Consider the following 21,264-nt stretch of genomic DNA (forward strand, 5'->3'; position numbering starts at 1 on the left):
GTAGCACTCCCTCATCCTCCACATCACCCCTACCTAGGAAAAAACAAAAATTTCTCCAAATCATTACCAAATACGTTCCACAGAGCAATTCACCCTCTGCCCCCACCCCTGCCTTGAGAACCACAGGAATGGCTGAGCAGAACCTCCCAATTTCTCTTTCCCCTTGTCTTTTAAATGGATTATAGCAGTCAAATGTTAGAATTAAAAGGTTCAAAAAGAGTTCTAAGTTTATGACAGGCATTTGAAAAATGAACTGTAGAGATTGGGGTTGTAGCTCAGTGGTAGAGCACTTGTCTAGCACATGTGAGGCATGGGTTCGATTCTCAGCACCACATAAAAAAATAAATTAAGTGTTCATCTACAACTAAAAATATTTTTAAAAAAGAGAACTGTAGTGATTCCGCAAGTTCTAGTCTCATCTTCCCCAAGAATGGCTTTTTTTCTGATTATGTATAACGTAAACAATGTACATGCTCTTCGTAGGAAGCACACACTATGCTATCCTTTCATATATCTCTAAGCATACACAACTTTACATATGGGGGATCATCATGTTGAATATTTTCTTAAAAGAGATGAATCAGAAAATACAAACTTAGGATAAGAAATGGTGAGTTTAGAATACCATAGCAAAGTCTAAAATACAGACTATTGAATATTGAGGGTACTTGGAAACAAAGTGTTCTTGGTCCTCATTAGTCATTCAAAGTTGCACCTTTTAACTAATAGCTGCTTTTTATAAGATTTTCTCAATAAGAAATGCTCCCATAAATATTCGCCTCAACTGCATACAAGTCTCAACATTTTGACAAGAGTACGTCGGATTTTTTTTTTTTCCAGACACGTTACATAATCAGTAATCTCTTTCTCCAGACCAGCAAAACTGAAACAAAGGTATACGTCTAATATAGGTAGGTCGCATTTGGAGGTCTAGGAAATACAACTAAGCTAACAGGTAGAAATCACAAGTTTTATAGAGAGAAAACGCAGTTAGAGAAAAAACGCAATTACATGAAACTCTGAGAAAATAATATAAGGAAATTATGGTTTTCTACGGAAATCCTGGAGGAGCCACAGTGTCCTCGGCCCAATGTTTCCTTCTCCCCAGCTAGGCCGCCCAAACCAAGGGCGACCGCTTTTCTATTCTCGGGCAGGGGCCAGGGCCCAGGGCCCGAACTTACCAGACCCGACTTCGCCATGTTCCGGCCCAGCTCCGCCCACGCAGGGAATCTGAGGAGGAAGTCCACGGGAGCTACTGCTGGAGAAGGCAGAGCACATACCCAAACACCTGACAGGTGGTTAGACCCAGGCCCAGGAACACCCCTGAATTCCCGGGTGCACGCGCTTCCGTCGCTCCCTGCCCAATTGGCTTCCTCCTCAACAAACAAGAAGACCCGCCCGCTGCGGGGTTTGAAACGGCCCGCACATGCGCAGAACTGGCCGCACCACCCAATAGAAAACAAGCCGTTATTGGACCCGCCCCCTCACGGCGCTAGCACAGTCCCTTTTTCCGCAGCCGGGTTCTTAGTTCCGGCTGCGTACAGTCTGTTCTTGCGTTCCTCCCCCCATCGGCCCCTAGCTGTGGACAGCCCCGAGGCTGGACTGTTTTATTCGGAAGGCACAGTCTTGAGACCGTATTTGCTCCCTGAGCCCGCTGTAAAACTTCTCAACAAAATTCTACTATGGAACAACAAATAATACTTGGACAAGAAGTTGATATTGCAGAACACTTTTTGAAGAGAATGATTATCCTTGCTGATTCGTCATCTCTGAAAATAATAATGGTGATGACAGGGAGGGCTTGTATTCTTTTTTCAAGTATGTAGATATTATTTTTTATGAAGCATTACCAACAATAAATAATCTTGTAAATATATATCAATATGATGTTGGGAGCGGACTGCGCTAAGGCTGCTCTCTCTCTGTCCGCACTTTTGCGGAGGAAAATGGATGTTACTGCGGAGGCATTTAATAAGGAACTTGACCTTCTACGGAAACTCTTCTGGACAGAATTAGGGAATACAAATCTAAGCGATAAGCATCTGGAGGACCTGCTGATACTACCCAGAGTATCAGCAAGTGCTGGAAAGAGCTTTTTAAGCTTAAAAAATGTGTGATAAAGCAAACATGAATATGTTTCCCTAACGTCAAATTTGAGGATCCCAAATTTGATACTATTAAAAAAATCAGTCTTGGGCTGGGGATGTGGCTCAAGCGGTAAAACGCCTGGCATGCGCGTGGCGCTGGGTTCCATCCTCAGCACCTCATAAAAATAAAGATGCTGTGTCTACCGAAAACTGAAAAATAAATATTTAAAAATTCTCGTTCTCTCTCTCTTCTCTTCTCCCTCTCTTAAAAAAAAATCAGTCTTAAAGAAATAATATAAAATCAAGCTGGTTCTTTGTCCTGAATTAGTTGTACCCTAATTAGAAGTATCAAAATAAACATACATTTCACAGCTGCCAAATATTCTTTTAATTCTGGTTCTAGATAAATTATTTGATATTGAGTGTATTTTAAAGGAAAAAAATCTATACCAGAAGATCTGAAGTTGGCCTAACCATTATGTAGCTAATTCATCTAGAGCAACATTTTGTTTTCATTCTGGGTGTTTCCTTAGTGATACAATGGAAATATAAATTAGGTACTCTGAAGACTTCTTCCCACCTTACTTGTGTAGGACTATGAAATCCTGTCTGATTTTTATGATTTAGTTAAAAAATTACAAGAAAATTTTAATCAGAAAGTAGATTACTTATTGAATAAACTCACTAATCATAAGTTGAGCTAATAATTTTTAAAAACTTGTAATGCTGTAACAAATGCTGTCACCCATTAAAACTAAGTTTTTATTTTACTAATTTTATTTAGTGGTTGAGAAGAAAGAGGTTATAAACTCTGAAATCAGACAGACCTGTGTTGCACTTTTACTTATGCCTTTATGAGCAATCTAATTAAATCATCTGTTGCTCAATTTCCTTGCATGTAAAATGGAAATTATTATAACGTTGTTGAGGCTGTAGGGTTAAACAGTTCCTGTTAAGATCTAAGCATTGTGATACTGATATTGAGTGTATTTTGAAGGAAAAAAGCTAAAGAAAAAAAATTCTTACTGTCTTGGAAGACAGTAAGAATTTAATAAGAAAGAAATTGGTATGGTTATGGAAGTTTCTCATTTTACTATGTTTAAAAGTTTTCCCAATCAATCTATATTATATACAATTTGGTATTATCACATTGGTAATACATAATAATAAAAATGCATACCACATGCCAATCTCTATAAATGCATCACATTCATTTGAGCATTTGGAACATCCCTATGAGAGGACAATTATTTCCCTATTTTATAGACAAAGGGCACTGGGACATAGAGACTTAAGTAACATGCCCCAAATCATACCACCAATAAATAGCCAAACTGGGTATTAACCCAAGAATTCTGACTCCAGAACTGAGCTCTTAATCATTACACTCTTGGCTTCCAGTGAGAATTTTAGCAAACACAATAACAGATGTAAAATACACATGTAAAATTATACCCTCCTGCTTCCACTGGAAACAGGAACTCCCACAATTATTTTAAGAAAACTGAAATGCAAAGGCTTGTTCTGATGTAAAATAGGCACAGAGCATGGTAGAGATGGACTAATCTAGAGAGAAATGGAAACGTAATCTTATGAAAATAGTTACGGAAACCACAGTTTCCACACAAACTTTTCAGTTCCAAGTTCCATTTATATCCATCCAAGTACAGTACTTAATAGCCACAGCATGGTTTTAATATCCTAAAATATGGTTGTTGATTGATGGTGAAGTGATATTTATTTTTTAAAAAAACAGGTTTGTTATTATAAATCCCTTTGAAAATACATCAAGATCATTCCTTATGAACTACTATAACAACTGATTAAATCTTTAAGGTTTCTATCACTACTTCTTGGTAAAAAGTGTGTGTCATGCAAAAGCTATGTGTGTTAATGTATCAGTCTATGAAAGTACATGTGTACATTAAATGAGTATATAGGGAAAATAAAGGATCCAAAAATTTAGTTTGAAAAGGAAGTAAAAGCTTGTAGTTACCTATAATTTAATTAATTTAAAATTTATGAATGGTAAAACATTTTCAAAGAGCATTTTATTCTAGAACTTTATTTTCCATTGAATAGTTATGGGTATTTAATATTAAAGTTTCTTTAATAACAAGACTCCATAAAGAAATAAAAGTCAGAGCACAAATATATTCACAAGTGACCTGACTGCTTAAAAAATTAGTCCTCTTCAGTCATACTACAGTTGAGCACAATCATCTGTCTTTGTGAACAGATAAATTGTATTACTTTGATACAGTGGAATACTTCTCAGCCATAAAGACAAACTAGTGATAAATACAAGCTTATGAATAAATCTCAGAAACATTATATTAAGTAAAAGAGGACAGACATTTTGATTATTTTTTTAGAAATATCAATGTCAAAAGTAAAAATTAGAAAGTTAGTATCATAAAATTATTTTTTCAAAAAATTTATACTAAAAGAATTTATTCTAAAATGTATAGCATAATTCCAATTAAGAATTAATATGTGTTAAGATGAAATAAGCTTTTCTTTTTTTTTGGTCCTGGGGATTGAACTCAGGGGTATTTTACAACTGAACTCCTTTTTCATTTTTATTTTGAGACAAACATCTCACTAAGTTGCTGAAGCTGTGCTCACACTTGATCCTTCTGTTTCAGCCTCCTCAGTAACTGGGATCACAAGTGTGCACCACCATACTTGACCTGTTTTTATTTTCTTACATAAATATTTAATCTTTTTCTTACTCTTTATTGCCAAATATTGGTTCCACTGTGAAGGAGATTTACATTAAATAGCCTTTTCTGACAAAACTACCTTCAGGAAAAAATGCTGTCCTGGATCATAATCACCAAGTTAATCCTGTATACTTGCAATGTGCAGGTAGGTGGCAGCAATTTTCACAAAAACACAGTTTTTCTATGTAATGAATTGTTAAGGTCTGAAATAAGTCCTTTAATTGCAAAGTGCTATATAAGTTAAATTTTGCATCATCTATTTGATTCTAAATTATAATTATGCCACAGAATGGTTAAAATAAAAGCTGTATTCTTCATTTATAGGTAATAAACATAAATGTATTTAATTCAATTCAACTGAAATCTATTATAGTGAACTGGAATGAATATGGCAATAAATCATCAATAAATAGTAAAATAAGGGTCAGAAATTGTGACATACTAAAGAAGGATTGGTGGTCCTATTCATTGTTGATTGAATCAGTTATAAGTTGATAGTAAAGTAATTGGGAGATCCTTAACTATTATAAACATGTGTATTCATTGACTTGAATGGCATTGAAAACAGATGACTCAAAAAAGCACTGAGATTTTGGTTTTATGAGTTAATCTTATACACCATCCTATATATATCTCCTATATAACCCGACTTAAAGCAAACTCCTGTGACATAGATGTTCCTATGACTGTAATAATTGGGGTTCTATGTATTTCCAATGGTTTGATAGTAACATGATTCTTCTACATGGCAATGAAAGAATCCTGTGCCAACCAACAGTCACACATATCAGGAAAAAGGAAACTCCTGTCACAACTGTTTAAATTGAATCCTATTTTTGAGCTGGGAGCTATTCATTAAATAATATTGCAACCTACTTTTCATCAACGTCTGCTTCAACACATTCTATTCTTTTGGAAAACTCAGTTTCCTGGTAGTACAAAACATATATCAATAAATGATACACAAAGGACAAATACTGTGATAAAAAAAAATGTGTGCAAAGTGCTATGGGAATGCAGAATTGAGAGTAATAACATTTTCCTTGTGGATTGGGAAAGTTTCAGGAAATATTCACAGTCAAGGGCAGAGTCAACCTGGATCCTGAAGGATGAATCATACCATACAAACAAGTTGGAAAGAAGAACATGCAAGCATGGAGCCCAGTAAGTGAAAGGTATGGGATGGTAGGAAAGACCATAGGGTATTGAGGCAACTGGGAGTAAGAAAAATTACCAGAGCCAAAGGCATTTTGATTTTAAAAGATGGGATTACTAAAGACCTTGTGTGCCATAGTGGGACACATTGTTAGTACTTCCTAAGTATTTAGTATTCGATGAAGAAATGAAAGCAGGAATCTCAAAAGCAATAAGAACCCATTAAAGTGTTGTAAACAGGAGAGTATCTTGATTGGATTGCATTTTAAATGAATCAGAGAAGAAAGATAGTGGAAACTAGTAGGCTGTTTTTGAGATTCTATAAGAGAACTGCCATTGTAATGGTGCAGGAGCACAATGATGTTAGAAATTGCAGACAGGTCTAACTGGCTAATAATGTTTAAACATTTTTGCATTTTGTACTTTGATTTGGCAGGGAAGACAATTTTATTCTTGATGCATTAGGAATAATTTTACTTATAAATCAGCAGACCAAGCAACTTAGAGTCTTTTTTAAAAAAATGGCTTATTTCTCTAAAATAAGAAAAACATAATTAACCAGATTCTTATTTTACAAAAGTTATTCTGTCCTTACAGTTTTCTGGAGGCATTCTTTATTCTTTCCCATAAAATTTTACAGCCATGGGCTGGGGCTGGGACTCAGTGGTAGAGCGCTTGCCTAGTATGTGTGAGGCACTGTGTTTGATTCGCAGCACCACATAAAAATATATAAAATAAAGGTCCATCAACAACTAAAAAATATTTAAAAATTTCACAGCCATAAAGCCAATGATTACTTTTCTCATAGTCCAATCACTGATGATATCTAGCATTCTATCTTCTTCTGCTTTTATCTCTTCATCTCTCACTTCTCGTGCCTCTTTTTACTTCTTCCCCATATTACATCAGCTACCAGCCTTCCAAAAGGAGAATTTGATCACTTATCAAATCAGGTTTTTATATGTCATTCAACTCATTTTCTTCATATACTAAAATTAAAAAGTAGTTATAATTTTGTCCTTATGAAATCCAATTTGACTTATATCTTATTATTTGAAGTTTCAGGTAACAAGAAAGCAGGTCTAGACATATTATTAAAACAGGGCAGTAATTGTGACTCTTCAATTTCCAGCATATTTTTCAAATTTCTTTTATTTTCATAATGCATCTGAATACTCTTCTCTGACTTACTGATAATCAGTATGTATGGTCCCTACTCAATTTACAGACAATTTGGATTCCCCATATCTAAAGCTGCCAATTCAGTGGAACCCATAGCAGTGGGGAAAATATATATAGTCTCTCCATTAGCAAAGGAGGATTCATTCCCACTGAGGATTTCAGGATTGCTCTAATCTCAGGGAATAAGCTGGTCAAACTGGGCCCATGCCGTCCTAAATTTAGAGTAGTTCTGAAATGCTGAAGATGAAATAGACAAAGGTAGAAATTGTCAGAACCTCTGTAAGACAAATCAAAATTCCTTCTAACATTCCCTTCTCCCATTATTCCCTGTGCTGTGCTGGGCCAAATAGTACATCTCCAGGACCATTTTTCACCTGAAACTATTGAATTCTTATTTGCCCCAGTGTAGCTCTTTGAATCTTATTAAATATCATAGTATTAGTGATTCACAGCTCAGAAAGCATAAAATAACAAACTATAAGTTTGGAAATTTATAGCTCTCTTTACTGGCTTGTCCTCCCAAATACTGGTAATCCACATACTCAAAATACCTAGGGACACAAATGTGAAAATTTCTGTGTTCCCATAATATAAGGATTTTAGTGAACCTGAAGAATGGGCATGGTGTAAGGAAAATCATGTTGTATTATTTTTAAATTTAAGCAATGTTTGGCCCTTAAATATTTAACCAATGGAATCAGCACTAATATTATTATCCTATGGAGTAATTTTTAATGAAGTAGAGTTTATTTATACCATGTCTTTTGAAAATAAATAACCACGATGAAAAATGTGGAAAATACAAATGTGTCCTTGATGTCTCCCCTAAAGCCCATGATCTCTATGACTATTTCTTTCATCCTCAGGTGATGTTAATCTTCTGTTTATTTTCCTGTTATAAATCTAAGTACATGTTGTTTACTCAGAGACTGCCCTCTAAAATTTGATCTATGACTATTCTTTCTTACTTCACAAAATGTAAAGGGAAAAAAGTGTGGGGGGTGGGGTGGGGTGGGGAATTGTGTGTCTCCTGTTGGTGGTAGTATTTTGTAGTTAAAAAAGCAAGTCAGGACTTCCTCTCTGAACAGTTGCCTTTTCCTCTCACGCAAGGGAGATTTCATTTTGTTTGAGACTGGATACAGTTGAAACCAAACCACACACCACAGAGGGTATGATGGCTAAGAAGCCCCCGAAACCAGCCCCTCGCAGGATCTTCCAGGAAAGATTAAAGATTACTGCTCTACCCATGTACTTTGAAGGATTTTTGTCAGTCAAGCGGGCAGCATACCAGGTAAGTGTACAGATGATAATGGTAACACGAAACTTCAGTTTAAATATAAAAGTCATCTCATGGTGATATGATGTGTTAAAGTATCTTTGTTTCTATTTGAATTATTCCCTCTTTTTGTCCTTGAACTCAGAAAATTGATTCTAATTTTGCATAATTTAAATACATTGTATAGCTTACATATGCATATGTGTGTATAATGTATATAATACTGTTTCTAGTATTAGGCCACTAATACAATAGTCAGTGTCCGAATTTAGAGCAAAAATGTTCATTTAAACATCACAGAAGATATCAGCTTTGAAGATAGTTTCTTTATATTTTCTCCATGATTTACTACTATGCTTCAATGATGAATTAATGATATTTTGATTAAAATTAAACTTTCTACTCCTATTATTCTCAGTTATATTGAAGTTTATAATGATCAAATTAAGTGATAAACCTTTTTGAAATGATAAAATTGATACTGTGTAATATGGTTATACATTCTAAAAACACTATTCAACATAGTGACTTTAAAAGATAATATTTAGGGTGCTAATATGAATAGTAAGCTATAAAAATATTTTTTTCAAAGCAAAATATTAACAAAGCACTTCATATTTTTAAAATATAAAAATTAAAACATATAATTAGTTAAAATAATTTCCTTTAAAATAATAATTGTGGTTAATTTAAAATAATAAGGTAAATAAATATGAAATTGCCTGTTACTAAAGAAAGAATGAAATAATTAATTTAGGCCAAATACTATAAAATTTTTGTATTGACTGAAATTGGAAAAACTTTAAATGTCTACAGAGATGTCACTAAGAAATGTTCAGTGATGATATGAAGATATATTTTTGAGGATTCATTAATTCTTATGGAAAACTTATGTATATGAAAATATCTCTAAAGAGACATTGATATTTCCCACATATATAAAAAATAAGAATCTTTAGGCTAAACTTTCTTCATTGAAAGATATAGCCTTCAAAATTAATTTTTAAAAATATTTAAGTATCTCTATAGCTATATATGTATACCTAGATATTAATTATTGATTGATGTTTATAGATGATTCAGATTATACTGGTATTCATGAGTTCTTATCAGAAACTAAATCAAGACTGTGACCAGAAGGTCTCTATATACTGAATGTAAGTTTGTTTTGTCTTTAGGTTTGTGACTGTGATTGCAATTTACGGGGCCTATTGTTATTTGTAACCTTACTTTTCCTCCAAGACTGCTTTTTCACTCAACTCAGTGCCTTTAAACTTTCCTCTTCCCCCTTTTAATAAATCCTCCTTAATCCTTTCCATGAGTTTTTGGTATTGCTTGCCAGTTAAACTCCCCTTTTTCCCTGATTAAATCTACCCAATTAATATCATTTTCTCCCATTTTTCCCTGATTAAATCTACCCAATTAATATCATTTTCTTATGACTGGATATGTCTGTAATTTTTCTCAGGAGCACAAATTAATGTCTGCTTTTACATTCAGAAGGAACTCAGTGAACCTTAGCTGGCTATTATTGATGTTAGATATTCTAGCTATGTACAATTAAATGAATGGGACTCGTTTAAAAAATTAACAATGGTAGACTTTGAGTTCAGGGGTTCTCTTGCTTTCCTTTCTTTCAAGAATCACTTAGTTTTGAAGTTAGATTTAATCTTAGAAGACAGTTAAGTTCCCTAAACAATATACCAACATTCCCATCTCCTTCTGCACTCTCCCTCAACCCCATTCTAGTTCTGAAATACAAAATATCCTTGACCTACTCCTTTCATCGCAGAGGCTTACCAACAGGGCAGAATGTGAAAGCCTTAATTTTTAAAAAAATAATATGATAAGCCAAATAAAACAAATCAACTCCCACAAAAAAATTGAATTTTTTTGTTATTATTATGAAGATAAAAAAGTGCAAAACACCTATTAATAATGTAAATGATGAAGTAATACTCTTCTTCATTTTTGTTGTTAAAATGATCAACATTTACTGAGTACTTGCTATATCTCAGGTCCTATGTTTTTATTTACCTTATTATCTCATGCAGTTCTTCAATATCCTATGAAGCAATAGCAAGAAGCTGGTTTCACTATTTCTATTCTTGGTCCCTTAAAGGTGAACTCTAACTAGGGAGGCATAATAATAATTATTATTTAGTATGTTTTAATATGTTTACAAACCTGTACAGCTATCACCACTGTTTCCAGAACATTTTAATCATTCCAAAACAAATCTCCATGAGCTGTCATCCCGAGTTTTACATTTTTAGACCTGTTCATTGGGATTTTCCTCTCTCAAGTTTGAAACCAATTAAAACCAGGAACACACAAATTAAGATCTATTACTTATCTTTATTATTGATTAAAGTCTATCAATATGTGATTTTGATTTAAGGCTAACAGTTTATCCAAGGTTTAGGTAGTCTCGAACTACCTCAAGTCATGACTCAGTTTGACAGGCATAAACCTTCACTTTTAGAGGTCCTTTGCCACCCAGCAAGGAATGGAACAGAACACCCACTATCTCCTGATGGACTGAGCTGAGGGAGGACAGGAAGGGGCTGAACTGAGCATGCTGCCTCCCCAACTCACCAATCCTACTCTCTACAGAGGAGATAATCCATTCTGGCAGTATTCAATAATGCGGTGTAGGTTGGAGAGTATAGGCAGCAGAATTGCCAGGCAAGGGGCAATGCACTTTGCATACTGTATGAAAAGAATAAAGAAAAACTTCTAATGGGATTGAAATTAAGATTTGTTCTCTCAGCTAGGTGTGGCAGGCTATGCCTGTAACCCCAGCAACTTGTGAGGCTGAGGCAAGAGGATTACAAATTTGAGGTCAGCCTGGGCAACTTAGTGAGACCCGTCTTAAAAAATTCTCTCTATCTCTCTTTCCTTCTCACTCTCTCTTTAAAAAAAAAATGATATGTCAATATGGAAAGGGTAAAAATATTAAGGTAAAAAGTATCTTCACATTTAGGAAAAATTTAAGAAAATTATTTCTGTGGCTCTTACCTCTATCCTCAACATGTGAGCCATAATGACTCAACAAATTGCAAAAATTCAACTTACTAAATCCTAAAAGATGCCGGGTGCAGTGGCGCACTTTTATAATCCCAGCAGCTCAGGAGGCTGAGGCAGGAGGGATAGCAGATTCAAAGCCAACCTCAGCAAAAGTGAGTCCCTAAGCAACACAATGAGACCCTGTCTCTAAATAAAATACAAAATAGAGCTGGGAATGTGGCTCAGTGGTCGAGTGCCCCTGAGCACAAAAATGAATAAATAGATAGATAGATATATTGATCAATCAATCCTAAAAGAAAGGTTGAGCAAGATGTCTATTAAGCCTACTAGAATTCCTAAAAAGATACTTTTGGAAAGAACTAGATATGGAGGTAAGTTTTTAAATGTAAAAAGATTTTATTCTTTATTCTTTAAACTCACTTGTTATTCTTCTGTAATATAGCCAATCTACATAATTATTGAAATAGGCATTCACTTGAGTAAAATGAGAGTCTGATGATGTTATTGAAATTTTTTAAAACTTAAAATATCATATTTCTATAGAATTCATAGTAATGTGAATGTGTTAATAATTAAATAACACATGAATGAAATTTAATCTTCAAAGTTTAACTTTGATGGTATTATTATTTTTGTCATTATCAATTTCTCACATTTCCTTGATCTGTACCAATAATATCTAATATTTATTGAACCTAAACTATGAATGTGTTCTCTGCCAAGTGCTTTGCATGTATTAATTCATTCAATCTTTTCATCTGTTCTGAAAGTTAGATATCATACCCTTGTTCTTTTCTGGGTCCTTAAACAGCACTTTTCATGTGCTTCCACTGAAACTGTATAAACAGTCTGAAATCATTGAGAAGAATTTGGAAAATTATCTAAATACAAATCAAACCGTATTCTTACCTCAAATATTATGCTAAACTAAATTTGACAAGAATTTAATCAAGAATGAAATATAAACTTAAGTCATTAAAATTAGGGTAATCATTTAGGATAAAGAAGAAACTTCACAAACATTTAAGAAATCTAAAAAGAAAATAGTTGAATATACACTAAAGAAATAATGCCTATGATTTCTTTCCCACAGGAGTTTAAACGTTATTGGACAGAGTTAAGAGGAACTACACTTTTCTTTTATACCGAAAAGAAAAATACAATAGTAAGTAGTTAAACAAATTCAATTGATTCAATTTTTCCCCAATATGCCCTTGTCACACAGTTTATTATTTGTTTTGGATTTTCTGCCATCCAAAAATAAGGATGTTGTAGTAAAACCAAGTCAGCTGAAAAAGTTTGAATCTGATGGCTGTAAATTATGATAAATTCAAGGTAAAATTTCCTGGGCAACTCAGAAGGTATTAGCTAGTGTTTTAAACTCAGCATTCTCTTCTTTCTGATCCTGATAATTAGAGCTTAGTTAAAAGGTGGAAATTTTGGTTGTCTGGATATAAATTACTTAATACCAAGTGATAGCCTCAATTTCTTCACTTCTTATCTTGCTGTAGCATGCAGTTATAATCTGAAACAAGATGATACCCAGAGAAAAACAACATATAATGTCACAAATTAATTTTTCTATAAAGACAAAAACATATCCCCCAAAGCATGAGAGCAACACAAGGGATTTATTTGTTTTAATTTCAAATTTTAATTGTATGTTTCATTTATTTCATGAATAAGATATTTTAGTGAAAGTGTTTGCCTACCTTGGAATATTATACTTACAAGAAATTTTATGGGCCAGTAACTTATTCAGATATAAACTTATTTAGATATAAGTATTTACATCATGAATATAGTAGCCTATACTTCTTAGAACATCATTATTAGAGCTGTCATACCCTGATTTAATGAAAGAAACAAAAAGACAGCTGTGTAATGTACCCACATTTAGGCATTTCAGCCCCATTAGCAGTGAACTAGATGAAAACCATTAAAAACAAAAACAAAAACAATAAACTTAAAATGGTCATCTTTCACCAGAGCTCTGGATGAACAAGATTTATACAAGGGTGTTGTCAGAAACCACAATAAACTGTTGAAAAATGAAGTTCTCTGCTGTGCATTTCAACTTCCCACTGATGTTAGTAAATCAAAAGCTCATCATCTAAAACCTTGTATGATGCACAGTAAATGAGAATGTTAACAGTTCTTGTTCACTTACTACAATGTGGCAAGAGGCAGTACAGCTATGGTGACTGGAGAACCTGGTGTGCTCAGACATTGCCCATCCTGCCACTGTTAACTGTGAGGTCTTGGGCTACTTACCTAATCTCTTTGTGTCTCGGGGTACCAAAGAGAGAACTGGTAGAAAAATGATGACATCTCAAATTGCACAACGTGAAGAAAATATAATAAAGTTTTAATAAATATTCAAAGCAATGGGCACAGTAAGGACATCACAAAGGATAGTATAGAACCCTGGAGCTAATAATAGTGCCTTGTTACCAAGAAAAAGGAGAAAAAGAAAAGAATGAGAGAGATCATACTTGAGAGAGATAGGATCTTTGGTTGAGGAAACAACCACACAGAGTAAGAAATACCCAACTTCACTCTCCTCACCCTTCTGATCGCCTGCCAGTGTTCCTCAGTGGTCCAACAGAACAACAAGTCAAAGAATAAGGGAAGTCCTTAATGTCATCCATAAAGGTCCCTCTCCTGGCATAGAGTTGGGTAGTAAAAGGATAAGTGAATTTAGAGAGGCAAACTACAAAAAGAGTTGTAGAGGAGATATCCATACTCTCAGTCTTCAAATCACTAAATGTTGGATGAAACATGGTCCATCTCATAAGACTATATTAAAAGAATTACAAGATGGGTCATGTAAGAATGTAAGCGAGTACATGGCAGATAATAAGCATTCAAACATTTTATGTCCATATCTATTTATTTCTCACAGCAACTCTGCAGAGTTGGTACATTTTTAATTCCCACTTTATAGATGAGAATATTGAAGTTAAGGATTAGGAAATTGTACAAGATCAGACAGCTAATAAAAGGGGTACAATACAGGTCTTGCTCATGTGCCAGCCTTCTGAACTACTCCGTCATGAAAAGGCTATTAAAATGAAATGCTGCAGAATTACTCATTTACCAATTTTGATATTCAAAAGAGGATGCAGACTTTTTGGGAAGTTTTTTTTTTTGGGGGGGTGATCGTCTCAGGAGATAAAACTGGGACAGATCAGGAGAGAATTGTAGGTATTTATTTAGCTTTCATCAGGGCAGTATTTAAAACTGTCTTCACATGTCTATAGGACTCTAAGTCATGAGAAAGAGCCACTGAATTTGTTTAGGGTTATTCTAGAGAAAATGGACAAACAAACACCAATAAATGGAACTTACCTGGAAGAAAGCTGTAGCTAAGTACAACCAAAAACTTGCTAATAGGCAGAGCTACTTGGGAGACATGAGCTCCCTCTTATTGAAGATGTTCAACCATAGGTTGAAGGACTACTGGCAGGAGACCCTGGATCAGGGTCAAGCATCAGGTGGCAGCCACATTAGACAGCTGACCTTTGAGACTCTTTGTGACACTACAATTAAAAACAAAATATGTGACTTCCTTTCTTCTAATCAATGGATCAGCCCACAGCACTCTATCTAACTCTACCACTTCTTCCTTTGTTGCTTCCTCTTTTTTGCTGCAAAACTCACTGAGCTTGATCTAGACTGTTCATTAGGAAAAAAAAAAAAAAACTTTTTTTGTTTAATTTTAAAGTCTGACTTCATTTCTTTGTACCTCTTCTTCTATTTTTAAGTCTTCTTTGTCCATTGAACATAAACAGACCAACCCAAATTTATTCTCAACCTCATCAATATAGAAATGGCTATGGAAAATTTTTATTTTCCTATTTTCATGTCCTACCTGATTCAAAAAATAAAATAACATTTATAAGAATACAGTAAAACAAGTTACATTAAGCATAACTAACAGAATTAAGATAGTTTAACAAAAACAAACACACACATTAAAAAACCTTACTACAGTTGTTTTTTTTCTAATACTAGAAGACAAAGCTGTCTCATTGCATGTAGATCAGTCCATATAGACCAACTGCTTTGAAGAAAAAAAAAAAAAATATATATATATATATATATATATATATATATATATATATATTTTTTTTTTTTACTTAGATAAGATAGTGACTTTTTAATGAGATTCTCATAACTAGTGGTGTGTGGTAAAAGTTGAAAATTGCTTTCTGGAAAAAATGTATGTATGAATATATGTACATAAAAACATAAATGTTATTGATATAAAAATGTATAGCACACAATTAGAACAATGTACAATTCCCTTTGTTATAATTTCCTTTTTAGCAAATTGATTCTTACAGAATGCTTTTCTTGATTTTTGCTGAATCAGCTTCTTCAATGAATTAGTTAATATTTTGTCAATTTTTTCTCATTTATATTGAAACAGCTTCGGCTACAACAAACTTAGAAGTTTCATCTGCTTTATTAACATTCTTTCATTTACTTTTTTAAGCCTAGCATGGTGGCCAGAAGTCAGTGGACCTTGGACCAAACCTGCCAAATCTGGCGTTGATTTTATACAGTCTGAGCTATGAATTTGTTTCTTTTACATTTTAAAATTTTGTGAAGAAAAAACAGAAACAAAAACAAGAATATGCAACAGAGACTTCATGCCTAAGTTTTACTATGTGATATTTTACCAAACAAACAAACAAAAGCTGCCCCTGGGACAATCAAGCCCTGAATTGTAAGGAGTTTACCAATTCCAATCGTATAAATACTCCTGCCATGACTGATTTAAACCTATCAGTGCGACCTCACTGAACAAGAAATTGAGAATAAAAGCACAGTAGCACCACGATACAGCATTTACCACACAGAACAAAGACATAAATAACCACAAAAGCATAAAGCATGGTAAAGTGTAGTAATATAATTAGAAAATAATAAATTGAGTTTTAATTATAATTTTGTTTTAATATAATTACTTATAAATTATATCTATATAATTTAATTTTTTAAAAAAATTAGTTATTGGTCAACATTTATTTTATTTATTTATTTTAATGTGCTGCTGAGGATCAAACCCAGTGCCTCACACATGCTAGGCAAGCACTCTACCACTGAGCCACAACTCCAGCCCTATATAATTTAATTTTTAATAGTGCCTATGTTCAACAACTCACTTGCAAAATTTATGAAAACATAATAATTTTGCAAACATATATGATTCAGGTCCAACAGACCACCTCATAAGCACTTCCAAATACCCTCTGGGGTTGGGTATCATGCAAATGACTAATCAATTTAAAGTTAAATATTATTTTTCTTCCTGCTACAATATGTATGATCCATGAAATAATGAGATTTTCTTTTATCTTTGTAGTACGTGGACAAACTAGACATAATAGACCTTACATGCCTTACTGACCAAAATTCAACTGAAAAGAATTGTGCAAAATTCACCCTTGTTTTGCCAAAAGAGGAAGTGCAGCTGAAGGTGAGTGAGGAGACAGTCTGTAAAGAGCTGTGATTATAATAGCATTTGCCTCTAAAAACCCAGTAGGTAAAATAAAGAGGAATTAAAAGAGGGGCTAAGTTTATACTTTGTTAATATTTCTTGCCCTTAACCAAGAAGTATACTTTTCTGAACTGGATTTTAGAAGAGCATGTTCATTTATTTAGTATACAAACACAATGAAAGCTTACACTTCTATTCTTTGACAAAGTCAGGGATCCCACCTGGTGTTTTTAAAAAGTTGTTCTTGAATCATCAAAGTGAGCTAATTAATAATAAGTCAACAACTGTAGTAATAACATAAACATAAAAAGAACAACTTGGAATTGAATAAGATGTAATAGGAGATACTGCCAAGAGATTACTGATTGACCTTGAAATCAATAGTTTTTAAACTTTAGCATAATAAGAATTACCTGGATTTAGGAAAGCCAGACCCCATGTAAACCTGAGACCCAGAATCTACATTTTAAGCAAGTTCCCCAGCTGATAAAGTGTTTAACAGCACAGAATTAGAGTCTGGTGTTGTGTTAGTCAGCTTTTTGTTGCCATGACCAAAAATACCTGACAAGAACAACTTAGAGAAGGAAAAGTGTATTTGGGGCTCACAGTTTCAGAGTTTCAGTCTATGGTCAACTGGCTCCATTGCTCTAGGCTTGATGTGAGCCCATCATGGTGGAAGGAATAGCACAGGGAAGCTGCTCAGCTCATGGCTGCTTGGAAGGGGGGGGGGGGGGGGGAGAGAGAGAGAGAGAGAGAGAGAGAGAGAGAGAGAGAGAGAGAGAGAGAGAAAGTAAGTACAGGAAGCCAGGGACATAATATACTCTATAATCCCCAATGGCACACCCTACTTCCTCCAGCCACACCCTCATCTATCTATAGTTACCATTGAATAGTCCCTTCAAGAAATTTAATCTACCAGATGGATTAATACACTGATGAGGTTATAGTTCTCATATTTTAATCATTTTACCTCTTAACATTCCTGCATTGCCTAACACATGAACTTTTCAGGGTATACCTCATATCCAAACCATAACAGGTGTCTGCCTTTCATTTTGGGCTGATTTAGGTAGTAGTTGTGTGATTGTAGGCAAGTTATTTAAGCTCTCTACACACTTGTTTTTTTCACCCAGAAATATGTTTACTCAGATGTAATCCTCTGACTAGGGCCTATTTGAACCATCTTATTAAAATTGTAACATTGTTCCCCTCTTCTATCCACTAGTCACATAACAACTTAGTTTTGGATTAGTGATGTGGAAATTATGTTGCATGAGTGACTCCATTTTGATTTTTAATCTGGCCTATAGGAACTCAGTGCAGAAGCCTAGTCCAAACAGTGTCCTCCTATTATGTTTGTTTAACAATATTAAACAAAATAGTACCTGTGGCATGTGTAGAACAGTAGCTGCCATTATAAGCACTCCAAAAATGTTGGGTGATACTGTTATTATGAGTAGCAGTGCTAATAGTAGTGGTATTTAAAGTTAAGAATTCAGTTTCTACATTAGTTGCCCCAAACTTTAAGCTGGTTAATGCTGAATGGCAATGGAGAAAATAAGCAATAATTGATATACTGCAGAAATGAGTTTGCTAATATTTGATTTTTTTGAGCTAAGTATATAAATTTGTACAATTTTACTTGTTTAGTAAGCATAGAGATTAAAGGTTCATAGTTCTTTTTCTGATAAAAGAAAACAGTATTGAAATATTTTGTAAGAAACACATATTAGAACTAAATAAGAAAAATGAATTATTTCTTCCTTTCAGCTGAATTTAAGTGTTTTAGAAAAATTACAACTATTTCCTTAAACAATGTGTTTTGAAAGAAGAATATGCATTTTGTAAATCTTGCTGTTCTGTTGAATTATGTATCTTGTCACAATATAATCATATGAAAGTCTAAAGTTATTTGAAGTTAACAAAGAATTAATGCTCATAATCACTCATGTGTTTTCTTTGTCTTTGTTTTTGTCTTCATCTTTAGACAGAAAACACAGAAAGTGGGGAAGAATGGAGAGGCTTCATTCTTACAGTAACAGAGGTGGGAGGTCATTACTATTGATTGATTCATTTATTCACATATTTTCTGACCTACTCTGAACCATGTAAGTGGCGAAATATATAGCAATTTAAAAAGACAGCCCTAAATCCTTGCACTTGCTCCTGAAAGTCACATTTTTATCAGGGGGGTAGAGAGGGAGTGTTATGCTCGAATTCGGGACCCCCAAAGACCACCAGAGACCCAAGATCGATGTAAGCAGCAAAGAGGTGTTTATTGCGAGCTAGCTCAGTCCTCCACGCGCACACACAGCAACTGGTGACGCTGAGAGGCCCCGAGCCCAGGGTTTGCAGCAGTTTTATACATTTTTTGGAGAGGGCAGGGACTTCACATACATCATAGCATCCCTTAGCAAATCATCATACGCTGCAGGAAAATCAAATAACAACTCTAAAACATGATTAGCACATTCATTGGCGGGAACAAGTTGGGTAGGGGTGATTGGTCAGTACAAAAGGGGTATTCGTTTGAACTGATTGGTTTGAGCCAAGAGGGGTGTACATGCTGAACTACATGGTTTCCCAACTTGTTATCAACCACCATAAACCACTGGCATCCCAGGTATTTCCCTGTCTCATGCTGATTGGTGGCTGCTAGGGGGCTGCTATGGATCCCCACCTAGCCTGACTGAGTCAGGGACACCTGGCACAGCAGATCTCTCCTGTTATTTGTAGATAAACAACTTAGCAGGGTGGGAATGTGCTTAGGAGTGCTCTGTGGGTTTTTCCGAGGACTAAGGTCATGTCCCTTCCTTGGACAGGCTTTGCTCTAAGGTAGAGGCTGGTTTTTCAGGAGAAAGAAAATAAACAAGTAAACAAACAGGATCATTTCACATTGTGATAATTGTTGCAAAGAAAATAAACCAGTCAATATGCTAGTGACTAACAGGTGGTTAGAGAATCTACTTTTTCTATCTTATCTTTTTGACACAGAGGTTCTTTGTATATTCTAACATTTGTAGCTTATATAGTACTCTCTAAAATAATTTCCAATTCCTTTCTTATTCATTTACAAAATATTTACTGAGATGAACTTTATGGATAACAGACAACATAAAAGAGAGACATAAAAATTAAAACTCACCTTTAAACATTTGTTCAGTGAATCTTTTTTTTTTTAAAGAACACTTCCTGAAGTAACTTGTTTTTTTTTTAATTTTTTTAAGAGAGAGTGAGAAAGAGATTTTTTTAAAAATATTTATTGTTTAGTTATTGGCAGACACAACATCTTTGTTTGTATGTGGTGCTGAGGATCGAACCCGGGCCGCACGCGTGCCAGGCGAGCACGCCACCACTTGAGCCACATCCCCAGCCCTGTTCAGTGAATCTTAAATGGATGGGATGTTTATGTTTAATTGGATGGCATCTTGTCAGAGGAAAATAGTAAGATCAACTATTTAGAGTTAGCAGTTGTAACAAGATAACTACCATTAATTTGAATAAAGCCATATAGCAATTGAACTCAAAACAGGAGATACTTTGATAACCAGGCCCCTCAAAAACACTATGTTCTCTAATACTTTTAAAGGTAATGAAAAAAATCCACATTTATTAGGGTCAGTTAAACACAGATTCTATCCAAAGCTAGTTTCTAAGTAAAACCTTTGGAGTCACGTGAAATAAGCACTGCACTTTACGCAGATGTTGGATGCTGGTTCTTTATCTTAGCCAGTGACAGGTAGAGCTTGGAGGTTCATCTGCCATGTAAGGAAATCATGAAAGGTTAGAAAAGTAAACCAGTTTAAGATGAGAAGGACATTTTGACTTGTCAGCATGGGGAAGGAACTCTTGGGGGAATTGTACTTTCTCCCTCTGTCATGGATATAAGGAAAGAACTGAATGAAGAAAATAAAGAAGAGGAGGCTCAACAGTAACACAGGTTTATTCAGGACAAACTTAGAGAGGGGGACTCAGTGAAGACTGAGATATACTTGGGGTATGAGTGAAGTATTGCCGTTAGGCCTGTGCTAAGGGGCTGTCAGGAAAGGGTCCTTGTGGTCTTCCCCTCTATTCTTTGAGGAAGTCACTGTTCCAGGTAGAACTGGGTGTTTTCAGAATTCAAGTCCCAGATAACAATTTACTTTCTTTGCATGACAATAGAGTGTTGTCTGGGGTTTAAATCAGGCTGAATCAGAATAAGCTTGACTCTTGTTCTAAAATGGAGGATACATTTCAAAAGGGCATTGCCTGGATCAAGTTCTTCCTAACAAAATGGAAAGGTGTCATCATATGCCTCTG

At 34.6% G+C, this 21,264-nt stretch overlaps 2 protein-coding genes across 9 annotated transcripts in view; one reads left to right on the top strand and one right to left on the bottom strand.

Annotated features, from left to right (window-relative positions):
- Positions 1-1,364, bottom strand: part of Cenpc (centromere protein C) — a 60,370-nt gene extending 59,006 nt beyond the window's left edge. For all 4 annotated transcript variants that reach the window (XM_071614320.1, XM_071614319.1, XM_071614318.1 and 1 more), the window contains exon 1: positions 1,182-1,364. In XM_071614320.1, coding sequence (XP_071470421.1) covers positions 1,182-1,199 — 18 coding nt within the window. In that variant the 5' untranslated portion in view covers positions 1,200-1,364. The remainder of the gene's footprint in view (positions 1-1,181) is intronic.
- A 6,865-nt stretch (positions 1,365-8,229) lies between these two features.
- The window catches only part of Stap1 (signal transducing adaptor family member 1), a 31,933-nt gene continuing 18,898 nt past the window's right edge, over positions 8,230-21,264 (top strand). For 3 of the 5 annotated variants that reach the window (XR_011707972.1, XM_027947318.3, XM_027947319.2), the window contains exons 1-4: positions 8,232-8,441; positions 12,550-12,621; positions 16,831-16,944; positions 18,953-19,009. Coding sequence is in view for 4 of the 5 variants with exons in the window: in XM_027947318.3 (XP_027803119.1) it covers positions 8,322-8,441; positions 12,550-12,621; positions 16,831-16,944; positions 18,953-19,009 (363 nt within the window). In the remaining variant the exon portion in view is untranslated. Of the gene's footprint in view, positions 8,442-12,549; positions 12,622-16,830; positions 16,945-18,952; positions 19,010-21,264 lie in introns of all 5 variants that reach the window. The other 2 variants (XM_071614323.1, XM_071614324.1) reach the window with 2 other exon arrangements.

This window comes from Marmota flaviventris, chromosome 7 (assembly GCF_047511675.1).
Source record: "Marmota flaviventris isolate mMarFla1 chromosome 7, mMarFla1.hap1, whole genome shotgun sequence".
Taxonomy (NCBI): Eukaryota; Metazoa; Chordata; class Mammalia; order Rodentia; family Sciuridae; genus Marmota; species Marmota flaviventris.